Source organism: Pyxicephalus adspersus, chromosome 1, assembly GCF_032062135.1.
Source record: "Pyxicephalus adspersus chromosome 1, UCB_Pads_2.0, whole genome shotgun sequence".
Lineage (NCBI taxonomy): Eukaryota > Metazoa > Chordata > Amphibia > Anura > Pyxicephalidae > Pyxicephalus > Pyxicephalus adspersus.
In genome coordinates, this window is record NC_092858.1 from 91143910 (window position 1) to 91160462 (window position 16553).

The 16553-nt window shown below is 35.8% G+C and overlaps 1 protein-coding gene across 1 annotated transcript in view; it reads left to right on the top strand.

Moving 5' to 3' along the window:
• The window catches only part of COL9A2 (collagen type IX alpha 2 chain), a 47562-nt gene that overhangs the window by 2239 nt on the left and 28770 nt on the right, over positions 1-16553 (top strand). Inside the window, exons 2-4 of the mRNA XM_072418798.1 lie at positions 1252-1326; positions 10736-10768; positions 12546-12608. Coding sequence (XP_072274899.1) covers positions 1252-1326; positions 10736-10768; positions 12546-12608 — 171 coding nt within the window. The remainder of the gene's footprint in view (positions 1-1251; positions 1327-10735; positions 10769-12545; positions 12609-16553) is intronic.

Here is a 16553-nt window from a genome sequence, read left to right on the forward strand (position 1 = left end):
TGTACATTATGATAACAAGCACGCTTTGGAACCTTCTTATTAGGAAACATATTTAGCTGTCTATTTCAAAGATTTTGGTGAGAATACTTTACAAAGATGGGAAGACACCTCAAAGTCTGTGGTATCATTAGAACCCAGGAGTAACAAATGGGCCTTGATGCTATTGTATGCACAGGTTTCATTGTTTGAGTTGTCTTTTGCCTTCATTTTTCCATACATAAGGATGCTATTAGCTGATTAAGAAACATTTGGATCCTAAAAGCATTGTGGATCCTATTGTGTTACTGCCCCCACCTTCTAGATTGTAAGCTCTTTGTGTCACTGTCTTTATTCGTCTGTCATTTGCAACCCCTATTTAATGTACAGCGCTGCGTAATATGTTGGCTCTATATAAATCCTGTTTATTATTATTATTAATAATAATAATAATAATAATAATAATAACAATAATAATATTAATCGTGGTTTATCCCCTGATCTAATTGAAAGGACTTATGGCCTGCTTTGTCCTGTCAAGTGTCTTTCTTACGTGCGGAAGCAACACGTTATTATTTCTCTTTTTTATTATCTATTTTGTTGCTATTTTAGCATTTTTGGGGATTTTAGCTATTCATAAACCCAATAAACCTTTAGGTATGTTAAGTATTTATTATAGCCACATATCCAATGCAGTTCTTTTTATAACATCTTTACTTAGAATGTATCTCTTTCAGCACTAGATTTTTATAAATTAAAGTATTTAAGTAGGGAAATACAACCGTTCTGCAAAAATGTAACCTGTTTTCATAAGTAGTCGGCCACAAACTTCTGTAATACGCCAACACAAACTACAGTGCACGCACAAAACAGCCAATTACATTTTACCTTTCATCTGCTCAGCATCAGTTTACCCAAAGCTGAATTATGATTGGAAGCAATCAATATACACTTTGTATGCTGGTCCTAAATTTACAAATGCCACTATCACAGAGAGAGAAGATTATATATATTCATGACATTTTCACTTTGTTCTAATTTCCAGATGATATCTATAGTCTATATACGTTTGTATATTGCTGCATTATTGTTTCTTCTTGTTTACAAGCAATTATTTTAACTTATTATATTTCTATTTTTATTAAATAGACAATTTAACATGAATTAATATGCTCACTGATTAGTTTATTATGCTTCCTATAAATAAAGGTAACCTTTGGTTTACAAATAATTTATATAATGTGTTTATCTGTTTCTTTTTATTTTATTTTTTAGAGAGGTCCTCCAGGTCCAGCAGGGCCTCCCGGTCCACCAGGCCCACCAGGGATCCCAGGATCAGATGGCATAGATGTGAGTACACAATCCAGAAACAAAGAGGCTCTGTGTGTACCAGACTGAAAGTTTGGGCACTTCTGCTAAAATGACACTAGATGGCGACTTTATACAGTATCACTTCTCAGCAGAACTTCTTTACATGGCATAGTCCACTCTTAATAAGACTCAGTCTTTCAACATTTTACTAAAGAATCTTATAGCATAATAAGCCATTATATCCCTTACACTTACTCTTTCATTGCACAGGCCATGATTGATGTTCAGGCTTTTTACCACATCAGTATTACTCATTTTTAAACATAATATATGTGTTTTAGGATTATAGCATTTTATGTGTAAGTGTAATTTAAACCTTGTCAACATAGATTGAATAAAATGCACACATTTGACTTTATTAAAAGTATTATTTTCATTGCAGATCCTTTCTACACCAGTCCAATTTAGAAACTTGACTCCTAAAAAGTCGATTATCACAACAATATGTTTATTGAACAAATAATATTAAACTTAGTAATATACACATAACTTTATGCTAACCAACAATTTTTAAATGAACTTATTGCATGAACCTAACCAATACATAATCTAAAACATCATTAAGCCACCCTTGAACCTAACCTAACCCTAAACATGAACTACTAAGCCTAACCTATAAACCTTGTGCCTAAACCTAAATATGTAAACCCAGTAAATAGCAATATAAATTTAAAAAGTAAATGTCATAAGTAATTTTCAGTAGTTTCAAATATGGGTCTGAAAATCTTTCTAAAAGAATGTAAATCCTCTCTTAGAAAGTTGTAATTAAAACAAATGTCCCCTTATTTACCTTTTTCCTTATATTATGTCCAGGTGGCAATGCTCACCAGGATAAAAGGTACAAATGCACAAATAACAACCTAAAAAGGGCTCTAGAACTTCCCGAATCTATCCACAACAAGACACATACTAAGGGTGACTTCTACCCCTTACCAGAACAAATGAATGACAGTTGAAAAATGAAACTAAATTCACTTATCAATTTAAGTGATTTTAGCTCATTTTTACAATTGTTATTCATTTGTTCTGGTAAGGGGTAGAAGTCACAATGGAAATGAGGCAAGCTTAGATAATTGTTCAGGAAAAACTTGGATTAAGCTACATTATTCACAATCACTAACCTAATCTCTGTTGTCCCAAACCACAGGTCTATATTATCTGTGATTACCACCCTGATGTAAATATTGGGCAGGTTTTGGGAGGTGTTTTAAAATATCCACTATGGTGGGTGGATGTCAGTTTGGAATAGTAGGCATTCCTATGCAGACTACATTTACATGTGTAGACTACTCTAGGTAAGACCCACATATAAAGCTGATTATCCATGATTGAAACAATTGAAATCCTATGAATAAAAAGGATGGTTAGAGACAGTAAGAATGGAAAGGAAGGAGCTAGATTATAATAAATATTCATCTGCCAGTACATGAGGCAGACTCTACCTGGTTTGTAGCAGCACTCCAACTCCATCCACTTTTAAATCCTCCATAACCTCTTTGAGCCCTGTTAAGGTGCGTACACACTTCCAATTTTTATCGTTCCAATCGAACGATCGATTGGGCAAAAAATCGTTCGTAAAAAAGTAACCAACGACGCAGACGAACGAGGAAAGTCGCTGGAAACGAACGACCGGACCGGCGGATCGGATTGGACGACGATCGTTGAACATCGTTCGTGTGTACGGTCGTTCGTTGATCGTCCATGTTCAGAGCATGCGTGATGAACGAACGTCCGTTCACTTTCCTGTCGTGCACATAGTTCCTCTATCGCTTAAACGATCGTATCTATTGTGTGTACAATATCTACGAACGATCGCGTCGTTACCTCTATGTGCAGTATCGGTGCTATACGATCGTTCATATATATCGTGCAGGAACGTTCGTCGTTCGTTTTCCGACGATAATAATTGGAAGTGTGTACGTAGCTTAAATCTAGGTTAAATTACCTCTTTTCTCTGATCATCTTCATCTACTACGTGTCCACTCAACCCAATCATATCCAATATACTCTGTGCCCACTCCTCTACTCTGTCACCTGCACAGACTAAACTGTTTAGCCTTTCTTTCTCCACTGGTATCTTCCCCTGAGGCTTCAAGCATGCCAATTCTAAAAAAGAACCTCCCTAGACCCCTCCCTACTTTTTAGCTACCGTGCAATATCCTTTCTTCCATATGTTTTCAAACTTTGCCATGTTTACAAAAGCCAACCTGACTATCTGAACTACAACTCCCTGGGTTTCAACCTGACCGTTCCAATAAAACAGCTTACAAATGTGGCCAAAAAACTTCTCAGAGCAAATTCAAAAGGCAGTTTTTCTCCCCTCCTTGACCTAGATCAGGGGTGTCAAACTCAAATACACAGAGGGCCGAAATTAAAAACTTAGACCAAGTCGCGGGCCAAATTTGAAATTTATTGCAAAAACAATTAATCTCAATGGTAAAGAAACAAGAACACATGAGAAGAGCATGCAGTAATATGCAGTGGATTGATATAAATTGTTTAGATCAATCCACTGCATATTACTGCATGCTCCTCTCATGTGTTCTTGTTTCTTATTGAGATTGTTTTACTTTGCCAGAGAATGCAATGTGAAACCAAATGAGTTGCTGCATTCATTTGGTTTCACATTGCATTTTCTGGCACAGTAAAACAATTATTAAAGCAATAGCTCCATGATAATTCCTGATAATAATAATCGTAATAAATCCTGATTTTTGAGCTTACCCATCAGTATAAACTCTGCAGGCTCCACGCATAGGCTATTGTTCAATAGACATGAGTGATACCGCTACTACAATTTTCCGGCATCACATCTGTCTATAAAATGCGGGGCCACGCATAGGCAGAGAGGCCGCTGGTCTAGAGACATGAGTGATGTCGGAAATTGTAGTAGCGGCATTGTACTTGCGTCTATAGAACAGCAGCAGCTGCTGTTGGCCAGCTGCAACTCATATTAAAATTTATTTTGGAGGGCAAAAAAAGGACGTGCCGGGCCAGAGTTTGACACCCCTGACCTAGATCTTTCCTCTGTATTTGACACTGTTGATCTTCAACTCTGGATCCAGAACTCTTGGTATCAGTTACACTGTTCTCTGTTGGTTCATTTGCTGTTTATATGATTGCTCCTTTCAAGTTTCAGTGACGCTTTCGGTCCCACTCTCCTCCCTGTTGGTGTTCCCCAAAGGTCAGTCCTTTGATCAGGTCTCTTTTCTTTGTACACCTACTTACTTTGCTGATATTCTCCTTTGGCTAACAGTACCATCTGTATGCAGAGGACACACAACTGTACCTGCCCATGCTCTTTCTGTCCTGGATAAATGATACTGTTCATTGATGATGACAGGTTTCTTAAAGCATGACATCATTTTAACAATTTTACACAGTTATTTGGCCCACCCCACAGGCACAGTGTCTTGGTGTTACCTTTGATTTTGCCCTCTCCCTCACCCCTTCACACATTTAGAACATCTATAAGTCCTGTCAATTCCACTTGCCTAACCTCGTACACGATCTTATCAACACTTGTCTGGACTACTGTAACATCCTCCTCTCTGGTATCCCACCAACCTGAATCTCTCCTCTACAATCTATTATGAATGCTGCAGCCAGACTCATCCATCGTTCCCACCTCTGCCTCACTTTGCAGTTCTCTACACTGGCTTTCATTTCACCTTTTAATCAAATTCAAGCTACTGTGCTTTGCTTTTAAATCTCTCCACAGCTTGTGTTCAACATAAATTCCTGACCTGATACACAAATACCCCCATAGCTGTCCTCACGGCTGCTCTAATGATCTACTAATGACTTCCTCACTTATAACTTCCTCCCATGCACAGCTATAAGACTTCTCTAGAGCTGCCCCCACTCTCTGAAACCCCCTTCCTAACTCTATTAGGTTTGTGTATACATTGTACACTTTAAAAAAAGACCCTAAAACCTGTTCTAAATCTTTAATTTGTGTTTTACCCATTGCTAGTTAGCCACCTTTCCCTTTACCCCTTCTATTGTGTACTACTTTCCATCACCTCGCAGATTGCAAGCATTTTCTCCTGTGTCACTGTTTCTACTTCTACAAATATATCCAATATATAGGTTTGTCATTTGCAATTCCTAATATTGCAGAGCTAGTTTAATAATTAAAGTTTAATAATTGTAATAATAAATATATTATTTAAATTAGTTTACTGGTTTTAAAGTAACACTGGCTTCTCGCTAATGGTAAAAGTATTCATGAGCGTATTTAGTATTTTCAGGTGTTTTCCTATCTCAGTAAGAACTGTAGCACTATTACAGTAATATACAGAGCTCCCTCTAGTGACCAATCTACATATTGCTATATATAATCCTATAGAAAAAAATGAAGAGCAAACTGAGAATCTCTTTAAATTATTAAATGGTAGATATCAATTTTTTTGGTCCACCACTGCAGAAATGATTGCATCTGGTTGTCAAATTCTGTAATCTGAAGAAATAAGTACCTCTTCAGATCTCATGCCATCCTGGTATCCTTAATCAGTAGACAGCCTGATCAATGGTTTTTAAAGTCAGATAAGGGATAAGGTTAGTAAAACTATTGTTTATGTTCCTCTCTGATCTAAACATTTACCCTTGCAATATGAGTGGAATGCCACTGCAAGAGTAACTTTTGATCTTACTTGGATTTTAGAAATACTATTACATGCAATTCACTTAGGTTTTTTTTTTATTGCATCTGTAAAGTCCACAAAAAAATGTAACATCTGCAAGTGATGCAGCTTCCTGCAATGGTGTGTCAATGATACTACACTTCTCCTGAATTCAGGTCAAAGCTGTCACTTTCATGTATGCCGTGCCTCCCTGCACTAAAGTGAACTGGGATGATGTTGCAAGGGTCCTGGCTATCAGTATTGTCACAGTTGATTTACTAGCCTGTAGCTTGTCAATCAGCCGCTGGTCACACCTGGTCCTGCCCACTGCTTTTTGCATTGACAGCACTGCCTCTGCTACTGAAACCTCCCACTGTGATCTACAGTGTCTGGGAAGGGGAACGTGTGTGACACAAATAGGTAGTGAAGTCAGGAAGGGCTCAGTCAGGGAAAGTGAAGAAAGTTTTTGTTTATTTTTTGAGGCCTCTGCATCAAATAGTAACTGGATTTGGTAAATAATTATTAGTCACACAAAGACTAATAACACTTTAACACAGTATGGCCTGTATCAAATTTGAGCTTGTTTTGCTAGCATCACTCTGAGATCAATTTCAGACATTTTTTAGAGCATAATTGATTGACAGTTCATTTGATCTGCAGGTGACCTCCCTTTGACTTGCATTTCACCCAACTGAAGTACAAAAAGCCTGTTGTACTTGCTCTGTTTACTGAACAACATTAGTAGCCTACTAACAGTATATAAAAATTTTGTTAAATTATGCATAATTGAAGTGACCAAACAATTTCATATTTGTTACTATTTTGATTCAAGGCTCTCAATATTTTGGTAGTATTGGTATAAATATATATATATGTATATATATATATATATATATATATATATATATATAGATATATATTTACACATAATTATATATATATATATATATACACACACACAAATATACATACATACATACAATGTTCCCAAAATTTACTGTGTGTGTGTGGCTCTAAAATGAAGATAACAGAATAATGTTTTAAATGCATGTGCATGAAAACTAGACAACCAAATGATTACCAGCAGATTTCAGGGGTTAATCTATAAATTAAATGATTCTGTGCTTTAAATAAGTTCATAGTTTAGTTCTCAGCCTAATATATTCAGTTTGTGCCATTTAAATTCACCTGACATTGCTTTTTATTTTCCTGATGCTTCCTAAAATGCTTTCAAAGTAGTTTTTTTTCTTGAAAATGCAGACAAAATGAGTTATGCCATATTTAAGTGTGCACTAAACTTAAAATAAATTTTTATAAGCAATATCCTATGTTCTTTCAACAGTGCTAATACTCTGTTTTCACAATCATAATTGTAAGGCATTATTTTCATTTTTCAATGTGCTCCCTCCAAAAAAAATCATTTGAGAACACCCCCATCTTACTGCATAAATGGTGGAATATGTTAATTACTCACTGCAGGCAGCATTTACTAAGGTGCTTAGTTAAATGAAATGAGTAGATGAGCAGCCTGGTTTAGTAAAGTGAAAACTTGTGATGTGAACCTGTGTAAGCCACAAACATTCAATCACATGAAAAAGATTTAATTTTTTTTTGCATTTTATTAGATTACTAAACTAAAATAGTTTTGCTCCACCTAACTTCCTTTGTAAATGCACTTTAGTTCACACAAAAATCCTCATGCATACTGGGAGAACTGCCTTACATTCTGGCATTATTGTATTGCCTCTTAATAATACCTAACAAGTCTTTTATCTGCATTTATTAATAAAAGAAACTCTTCTTGTAAAAAAAAATCCAAAACACACCCAATAGAGGCTTCATGGTGTCTCTGACTTTTAGAAGCCTAAATATTAGTACAAAGATGTTTCCCCATCAGTTAGATTTAAACAATTCTTAAAACAACACAGCATTTTTAGAGGTGCTGGGACTAAAATGTTAAACATTCATAAAGTGCTGGACCCCACAGGGTCCCAGGGAGGAGAAAAGAGTTCCAAGTCAGTGTTTAACTGAATCCACAATTCATCTCCCTCTTCATCAGGGCTTAATGTCGGCAATAACATGGGTCACAAAACTTGCTGCTTAACTAGCTTGTTAAATATAAATGGCACAGAGTGCTATTGCTAACAACAAACCCTGATAAAGGCAAAGTTTCTAATCCCCAAATGTGTTGTGATAAAAGTCATCATACATTTGCCTAGTGCTAGTAAATTAACTAGACTTATAGCAAAGCTACAGTATTTGCCCGGTACTTTTTTTATTTATGGTGGGGACTATGTTACAAGTAAATTAGATCCCGTGCTTAAGTAATGCAAAGTGGAGTATGTCTGGAAGTTCGGCACTAAGCTCTGATACCTTGAATTACACTTTTTGAGAAAAAAAGTGAGCTGCCATTTCAGATCTCCTAAAAAAAAATTGTGACCTGGTTGTCATGTGAATCCAACTGAGCAAAAATGTGTGCTATTAATACTATGATTTAACTTGTGTTCGTGTTCAGGGTCACTGAATCAAAAAAGTTATGAAGCCAAAGACCATGAATGATTTTAGACAAAATGGGTCCCTGGGCATTTATGAAATAGGGGCCCTAAATGCACAGCATTCCAGTTCTCTGCACACCTCACATTTTTTCAGTTGGGGCCGTGAGTAATCACCCAGTTTGCCCAGTCTGCCCTGAGACACACAGGCAGCCATTGCTGAAAATGTTAGGTGCCTCATTTTTTCTCTCTTGACAAGTTTCAATTAAAACCATTTTCCATCAGTGATGTTACTTTGCAGAATATTTTGTAGCCTCATACCACACTAAAGGTGGGAATGTAGAATGTCCAAGAAACAGACATTTTGTTATTTATAAAAATAGCTGTTGCAATATGCAGCTAAACCAGAAAATACTGCTTAAATGGTTACTGCTATTGAGTATTCCCATTACGCTGGTTTGGATGTTCACCTTTAGCTTGGTCCTAATTATATTATAGATCAAGACCTCTGACAGCTTTCTCCAAATAAGTATTGTGTAATTCCGCAAATAGTAAGAACCGTAATAGTAAGAAAGTTTATACTTAAACAGTTTGCCAATTCATATCAGCAGAAATATTGTAAAAGCTAATATAACTTGATGAAATCCTTAAAACTGTAAACATGTTTTACTCATACACCTGTAGTAATGGAAATTTGGTTGTAACATAAGGTCCAATGCATTTATTCCTGAAAAGAAAAAAATTGCAAACAATAATTAGATGGTCTAATATTGATTTCCAGTTCGCTCTTATGTGATCAGTTACATGCAAATATTTTTTATTTGAAAATCAAAAATGCTTTATGTAATTTTCCCATTCATTTGGTGCCCATGTACACCTATTTACTTTTGCCAGAAAAGTCAATAAAAACACTCAAAAGTACTCATATTTGCCTGCAAAGCAACAGATCTGCTTGATTCCCCCTTAACCTTGTCATCATGGCCCTGATCTAAGAAAACTGACTATAATAGGAGAACCTGGGTGACCCAGAAAACCTAGATTAAAAATCATTTGCTATTAGTTGGCAAATGTTTTCAATCCTGCACCAGATTGATTCCTGGATTGCTGAACCACCCAGGTTCTCCCATGATACGCCCCATATGACTGTTTCACTTTACTGCCTTGCTGCTCCATCCAATGCCCTGAGCCTAAAGAAATACCCAGTATTTTAGGATATGAATGAGCATGCAGTTCATCTCATATTACAGCTGTTACCTGCAGAGTCCTTAGGACTTTGTAGACTATATTTCCAGTAAACTTGTTCTTTGGTCCTGTATGGGCAAAATGATCCACCCATAGTGCTGATGGTAGTATAGACAGGTATAAAATGTCATATATCCCATTACTATTACATCAGTCACCATATAAGCTTTATTACAATATACTGATGACACATCAGGGACACTTGGGTTTCAAAATCCTATGCTAGAGAGGTGAAAAGCTGGGAATTAATACAGTTTTCCACCTCTTATCCCTACCATCAAATAATAAATTCATTAGATTAGATATTCATTAAATTTAAAACATCCAGGAAACAAAAGCTAATACATCTTGCTACCATACACATTTTTAAAACAATGCATTCTTTTTTTCAAAAGGCCCCTTACAGTGTAATAATTGAAATACGTAGGACAAAAATACATGCTTTGATGGCACAGATGGTTCCTCTTTTTCAGCTAATGAGATTTAGATGACTTTAATTAATTTATTTCCTTTAATCTCAGAGTAATAGGGTATATTATTTACGTGATAGGTATTGTTTATAAATCCATGCCACCACCCTGACACATGGTGGGCGAGAACAAACAAGTATAAATAGAAATTATTTATGCTAATAACGCTCAGATTTAACAAACTGGTAATCCCAAAGGTAAACCAATCTTTTATTGTAGCATCAAACTGACAGATCTTTCTAATGTTGACATTAATTTACAACAGCTGCTGAAAAATAATCATGTGTTTCCTTTGCAAAATGTTGCTTTGATAGACTGAAATAACCATTTTAGCAAAATAACTATTGATTTAGACATAGAACATTAGGAAATGTGAATGAGACTTTGTACATTTCATGTACAGATGTGAGTTTAAAAAGTATTGTTGGAATTTTAATTCATCGTTTCACAGAAAGTTTTCATCCAGTTTTGGATGAATGTTGTTCTTTTTTTCCTGTGAGAACCATCAGGATGAATTAGTAGATCATTTGTTAATTGAACTCTTTTTCTGTTTCTACAGGGTGACAGAGGGCCTCCAGGAATTGGTCCTGCGGTGAGTACCAATTAAGGTTTTAATCCTTTAGTACACAAAAAAGAAAAGCATTCATTAAATTCTGTCTGTTCATAATAATTTATTTGTCACACCTGAGAATTCTTTTATTTTTAATGTTCAATCATTTGTTAAAAATGTAGTCTGGATATGAATTTAACTATAATACTGTCCTTCATTTCTTAATAATTATATTTTTTTAACAGGAGAGTGAAAAATGGAGAGTATATTGTATTTAAAATCTTTGTTTAACAAAAAAAAACTTATTATATGACTGGAGCAACTGTTTTTTTGAAGCAGTAGCCCAGCAATTACTCTCTGCCTTTAGGATAATTCATAATGTGTGAGCTGACAATTTTTAGAGATTTAACCACTGAGAAGCCATTGCCTATGCCCGAGTAAACTTGCCATTCAGCTGTGACATTGGACCTGATTTATTTTAGGCCCTCCCAGGCTGGAGAGGATACACTTTCAACCTGGGTGATCCAAAAAACCTGGAATGGTTCTGGTCCAGGATGGAAAACAGTTGCTAAACAATAGCTAATGACTTTAGGAAATCCATTACAAGTTTGTTGGATCACCCAGGTTAGTTGGCAGAAACATCAACATTTTCTCAGTGTTATCCCAGCTTTTATCTGCCTTTTATCTAGTGGCTATTCAACATTAACACCACTGCATTAATATTGGATATAAGGGGATATAACATTTCCTGCCTGCTGTACCTCAAAGATACTGAAAAATGCCCAAAAAATGTTAACACATTTTAGAGATGGTCATTGAATGTTTATTGGATGTCCACCACTGAACACTGCATGCAACAAATTTCTTGCACTCAGAAACGGTGATGCTAAAAACAACTGTTACACCAATGTTGATACAATTATTTGTGTAACTTTCTCTAATGTTCCTATGAACTACAGGCGGACATTTTTTCCACGTTTTTGCAATAAATTCCTTTAAAATATGTCAATATTTTTGGGTGATTTTAAGCAACTTTGAGGTACAGCATTCTGTAAATGTCACTCCCCCTTGTAGTTGACATTTAAACATCAGTGTAAACATCCCACTACTGCCAGAAAAATTCGGGAATAACGTTGAGAAAAAGCTGATGTTTCCGCCAGTATTGAAGCTAAATGACAAATCACAGTTCGTGTAAATGAACCATTTCTGATGGTTTGCTATATAGATAGATATAAGGATGGGAGGGGGGTTGAGTTGATGAGGTTATCAGTCAATATCAGCCAAATATAAAAAACTGGAAATACAGATTATACTAATTACACATTGCAAGCATGGGTATTGTTTTTTTACTGTGGGTGTATATTGATTGTTTGGACTAACATATGTTCATGCATCCATGGCTTTTTCTACTTGTTGATGCTACCTAATCTGAAGAGAGACTGTAGTTTCAAGGGTTGTTTCCTTAAAACAATATAAAATTAACTAACTTAACCTTGTTAGATGAGTGGATTTGATATTAACATTGTTGTACAAATCTAATGCAGTGCAGTTTTTGTTGTTTTTTTTTTCATGTGTCTTATGCTTCTGTTCCTAAATTATTCAATATTTTGATACTCCTTAAAACCTCTGATCCTATGTTTTGTAATTATTTTTCTACTCAGTGTAGACTTATAATAATATTGTAACAGCAAAAATATTTCTAAACCTTAGTTACCAGCATATATAGCCACACTAAAAGACTATAGAATGTGGTACAACAGTACATTTTTGTTTTAAATATTCTGCATATTAGTTGATCCTTGTCTTTTTTTTCTTTCAGGGTGCAAAAGGAGAACCAGGACCCCCTGGACCAGATGGTCCTCCTGGTGAAGCTGGAATTGATGTAAGTAGATCAAGCTAGGTGATGTCCTAAGTGATACTAATTATACAGTTCACCTTTTCAGTGCAGCATTTATGAATAGCAGCAGTGGTTAATGAATACTGTGTTATGGATTTGAGTGTGGCTCATTGCACTACAAGGGATCCTGGGCCATGTCAGAAAAACTCACAAAAATTGTGCCTGCATTTGGTTGCCAATATGGACCAAACTAACTTTTGTTGGTGTGGTATCACACATCGTAATGTGGGTGGTGTTACAATGTGAATGTTGCATCTAGAGTTGAAAAAGTAAACCTAGATCTTAGCCTTTACCAAAAGTTCCAAATGCCCAAAATACTTACCTAAATGTGTGCTTACATAAAGCCCAGACTCCAAAGTCTTCTATCCTGAAGAGTAAAAATTTCCTTTTTTTGGGTGTCGGCTAGCATGAATATTATCACCTGGTTCCCTATTCAAAACTGGAGTACTTCAACAAAGGTACTCCAAATTTAAAGAATGCTTTAACAATGCATTTGTAAGCGTTTACTGTACACATGACTCTAAAACATACTAAAGTCCTTAAGTACAAGACCTTAAAATAAACATAGGCTGTATGTACAAGTGAATGTTGAATGTGTGAATGGAACATTTGCTGATGATCTATGCTTAAGGAGGTAAATTTTAGGTATTTATATTAAAAACACAGTACAAGAATACCTTTTTCAATTTTGAACACACAAACATAATGAAAATGCATTCAAACTATAAACATTTATTTTAAATGGTTTAGGTAATGATTTAAAGTAAAGAAAGGGCCTGATTTTATATCTTCATCTTTTGCCTCAAAAATGCACACCTGGTGATACATTTGTGACACCTTGTGGAAGAGATTATCAAAACAAAGACTTTCTAATTAGAATATATGCAGTTTGTTTAATTTTACACAAAATCTATGCTAACCACCTACTTAAATCGAGAAATAGAAATTGTGTAACTGTGAATGTAAACTTTAATTGCTACACTAAATAAAGATAGTGAAAAGCACAAAGGTACTATTTTTTGCATAAATGTACAGTATGTGTGTAAAGCAACATGAGTGTCATAACTGGTGCATTAATGACAGACCAGGGCACCCTTTTTCAACCCATCCAGCCTTAAAATAATTTTCAGGTCTCAGGGAATACCTGTTATATTTCATGATTGTTACGGTCAACTGTACATTAGCATGATTTATTGATGACATTTAGGAATATGGCATAGCTAAGGTATTAGACACCTAAAACAGAATATTTTACTATAAACAATCTATATAGCAATAATAATCATAAAAAAACAAATATTATTGACTAGAAATGAAACAAACACGGTGTAAACTGTAGTATCCTCTTGTGTTAGCCACCAGTAAACCAATTTCTATCTGATATTGGTGGTTAGTGGAGAAATTCACTATTTGAAATCAGTATCCCCTACATTTGATGTCAGTACAAAACTTCCCCCTTTAAAGGTAATTGTTCAGACATAATATTAGATATGTATTCTCACTTACTTGCATTGGAATGTCAGTCCCCCCCAGTGGCACCAGCCTTTGTCCACTGGAATCCATGAAAAATAAAACATTCATTATATGTATGGTAGCAGTCATCTTGTGTATGGCAAATGGCCTTGCCATCCACTCTCATCCTCTTCTCCACCCACAGCCCTCAATCACGGCTCAAGCTCCCAGCCGAGGCTCTAAAACCAATCATTTAGTGTGTTGTCTTCAGTGACTGGTTAGTGATGATGTCATAGATACAGATTAGATCCACCAACACAAAATACAGGTCAGGGGCCCTATCCCACCACCAAATCAGGCCCCCGTATCATCACCATCATCCCCATCTGTGGAGCCCCTTGTCATCCTAATCCACACTATCACCCTAATCTGCGTTGTCACCCTCATCCAAGATGTTATCCTAATCTATGTTGTTACCATAATCTCCGTTGTCACCTCATCTGCATTGTCACCCTAATCCTTGTTGTCACCCTAATCTGCGTTTTCACCATAATCCGCATTGGACAGTGGTGATGCTGGAGAGTGAGAGGCATCATGACATGACAGGGTAAAAGAAAAAAAAGCACTAAACGTGCTGAACAATCAGGGCAGTGGTAGTGGTTCTAAAACTTTAAAGAAGCTTTAAAGAATAGTAAAACCCAGACAGATCAGTATAACTTTACATCATCCATAAACCCAAGCTGGAAGAGTGAGTTTAGATCCACTTTATGGAACCCCAGGCAACCTCTGAAGGAAGCTTCATGTTCAACAAAACTATGGCTGAGAAACCTGAACTAGGGACTGGGAATGAATTTATACACATAAACAGTATCTATTTAGGTTTTACAAGAATATAATAAACACAATATAGCAGAAGCAATGTCATTTTTCCTAAACCACACTCTTTATGTCATATGCATGTAGAGTTAGAAAAATCGAAGGGGTATAGAATTACAACTGGCTCTTCTCAACCAAGTGGCTTGGAACCCTGGGATTCCTCTCGCGGTTGCCGAGGAGTCCTTTAGCAATAAGCAATGGCAGGTTGATTTCCCACCTAATCTTGTCTGCAATCTTCTATCTGCATTGTGTTTATCTCATATAAGTGTCCACAGACATCACTGATCTTCTTAGCAGTCTATCTACCAATGTACAAGTGTATTCTTCCTGCTGACAATCAACGTGGAACAACTCCCAATGCAATGTGCCCATTTCCTACTGATCAGCAGTGTAAATAGCCCCTTGTAATAACCACCAATGTAAAAGTGGATAAAAATGTTTTTAACAGGAGTTTCCAGAAACCTCTCAGACTCCTCCATGATTTGGAGATGTGGTAGTCAATCCACATCTTCATTAACCCAGCACCAATATTTCACAGGATGAAAAATTGTCATCACTTGTAAACAGTATGCAAAGACAGGAATATGGTTTAAAATGCTGATCAGAGCTCCAAGAATAAAGGTAAATATTTTAAATGCAGAGGTGAAGAATCAGGGCTGTCCACAGATGTAGCCATTGCACTGACAGCTCTCTGACTAAGTTACTGCACTCTTACACTTTTTTTTTTTTACCAAATTAAAAATAACCTGTGTCGCTCAACCATAAAAAAAAAGTTAAAAACAATTTAATGAAAACAGGATTCAGAAATATTCTTTATATGGGAAAAAACATTGATGCTGAAAATATTTTCTGTAATTACATTTTATGAACTTTAGTTACACAAGCTGGGTGAAAGTAATTTTATTTTGTTCTCCGTTTCCCTGTCTTGGATGGCTGCTTGCTGTGTCCTTTAATAGCCTTGCATTGTTCTGTGTAACAGGAAATCAGGAGTGTGCTGGAATATTGCTTACCTTGCTGAACAAATTCAACTTCAATTATCTTTAACTCTAGCTAAATCTGGAAATGTTACAAACCACTTTTAGGCATTGTTCCCTTGTTCATTTTAACCAAAGATTTTACATTGATGGTAAATATACAAAATAGTTACATGCAGTGTAAATTTATTAATAAAGATAAATGCATTTAATCTGTTTTTCCAACTAATAATATTGGTGGTGGTCCAAAGACAACCTGTGGTAATTTTGAAATGAATTAGTATGCATTTAATGATTTCCTAATTTATGCATTTACACCATTCAACACGTCAGGTAGTCTATAAGGCATGTTGTGATGGATTGACACTTCTTGTGAGGACACATCTACTCATCACATGTATCTGTGTTACTGTTAGACTGGCCATATATTTTGTAAAGTTCACTAGCAAGCAATGTGAAATCATTAAACCTATGTGCTTCTGATCTGCTTATTAAAGATAGAGCTGGCTTCGCAGCTCCCCATGACTAACCAGTCAACAAAATGTTATACTTTTCTATTTTCCTAAATCCTTAATATGTGAATTCATCATAAAGTGCTAAAAGTTCTCTTCCCTCTCTCCCACTAATC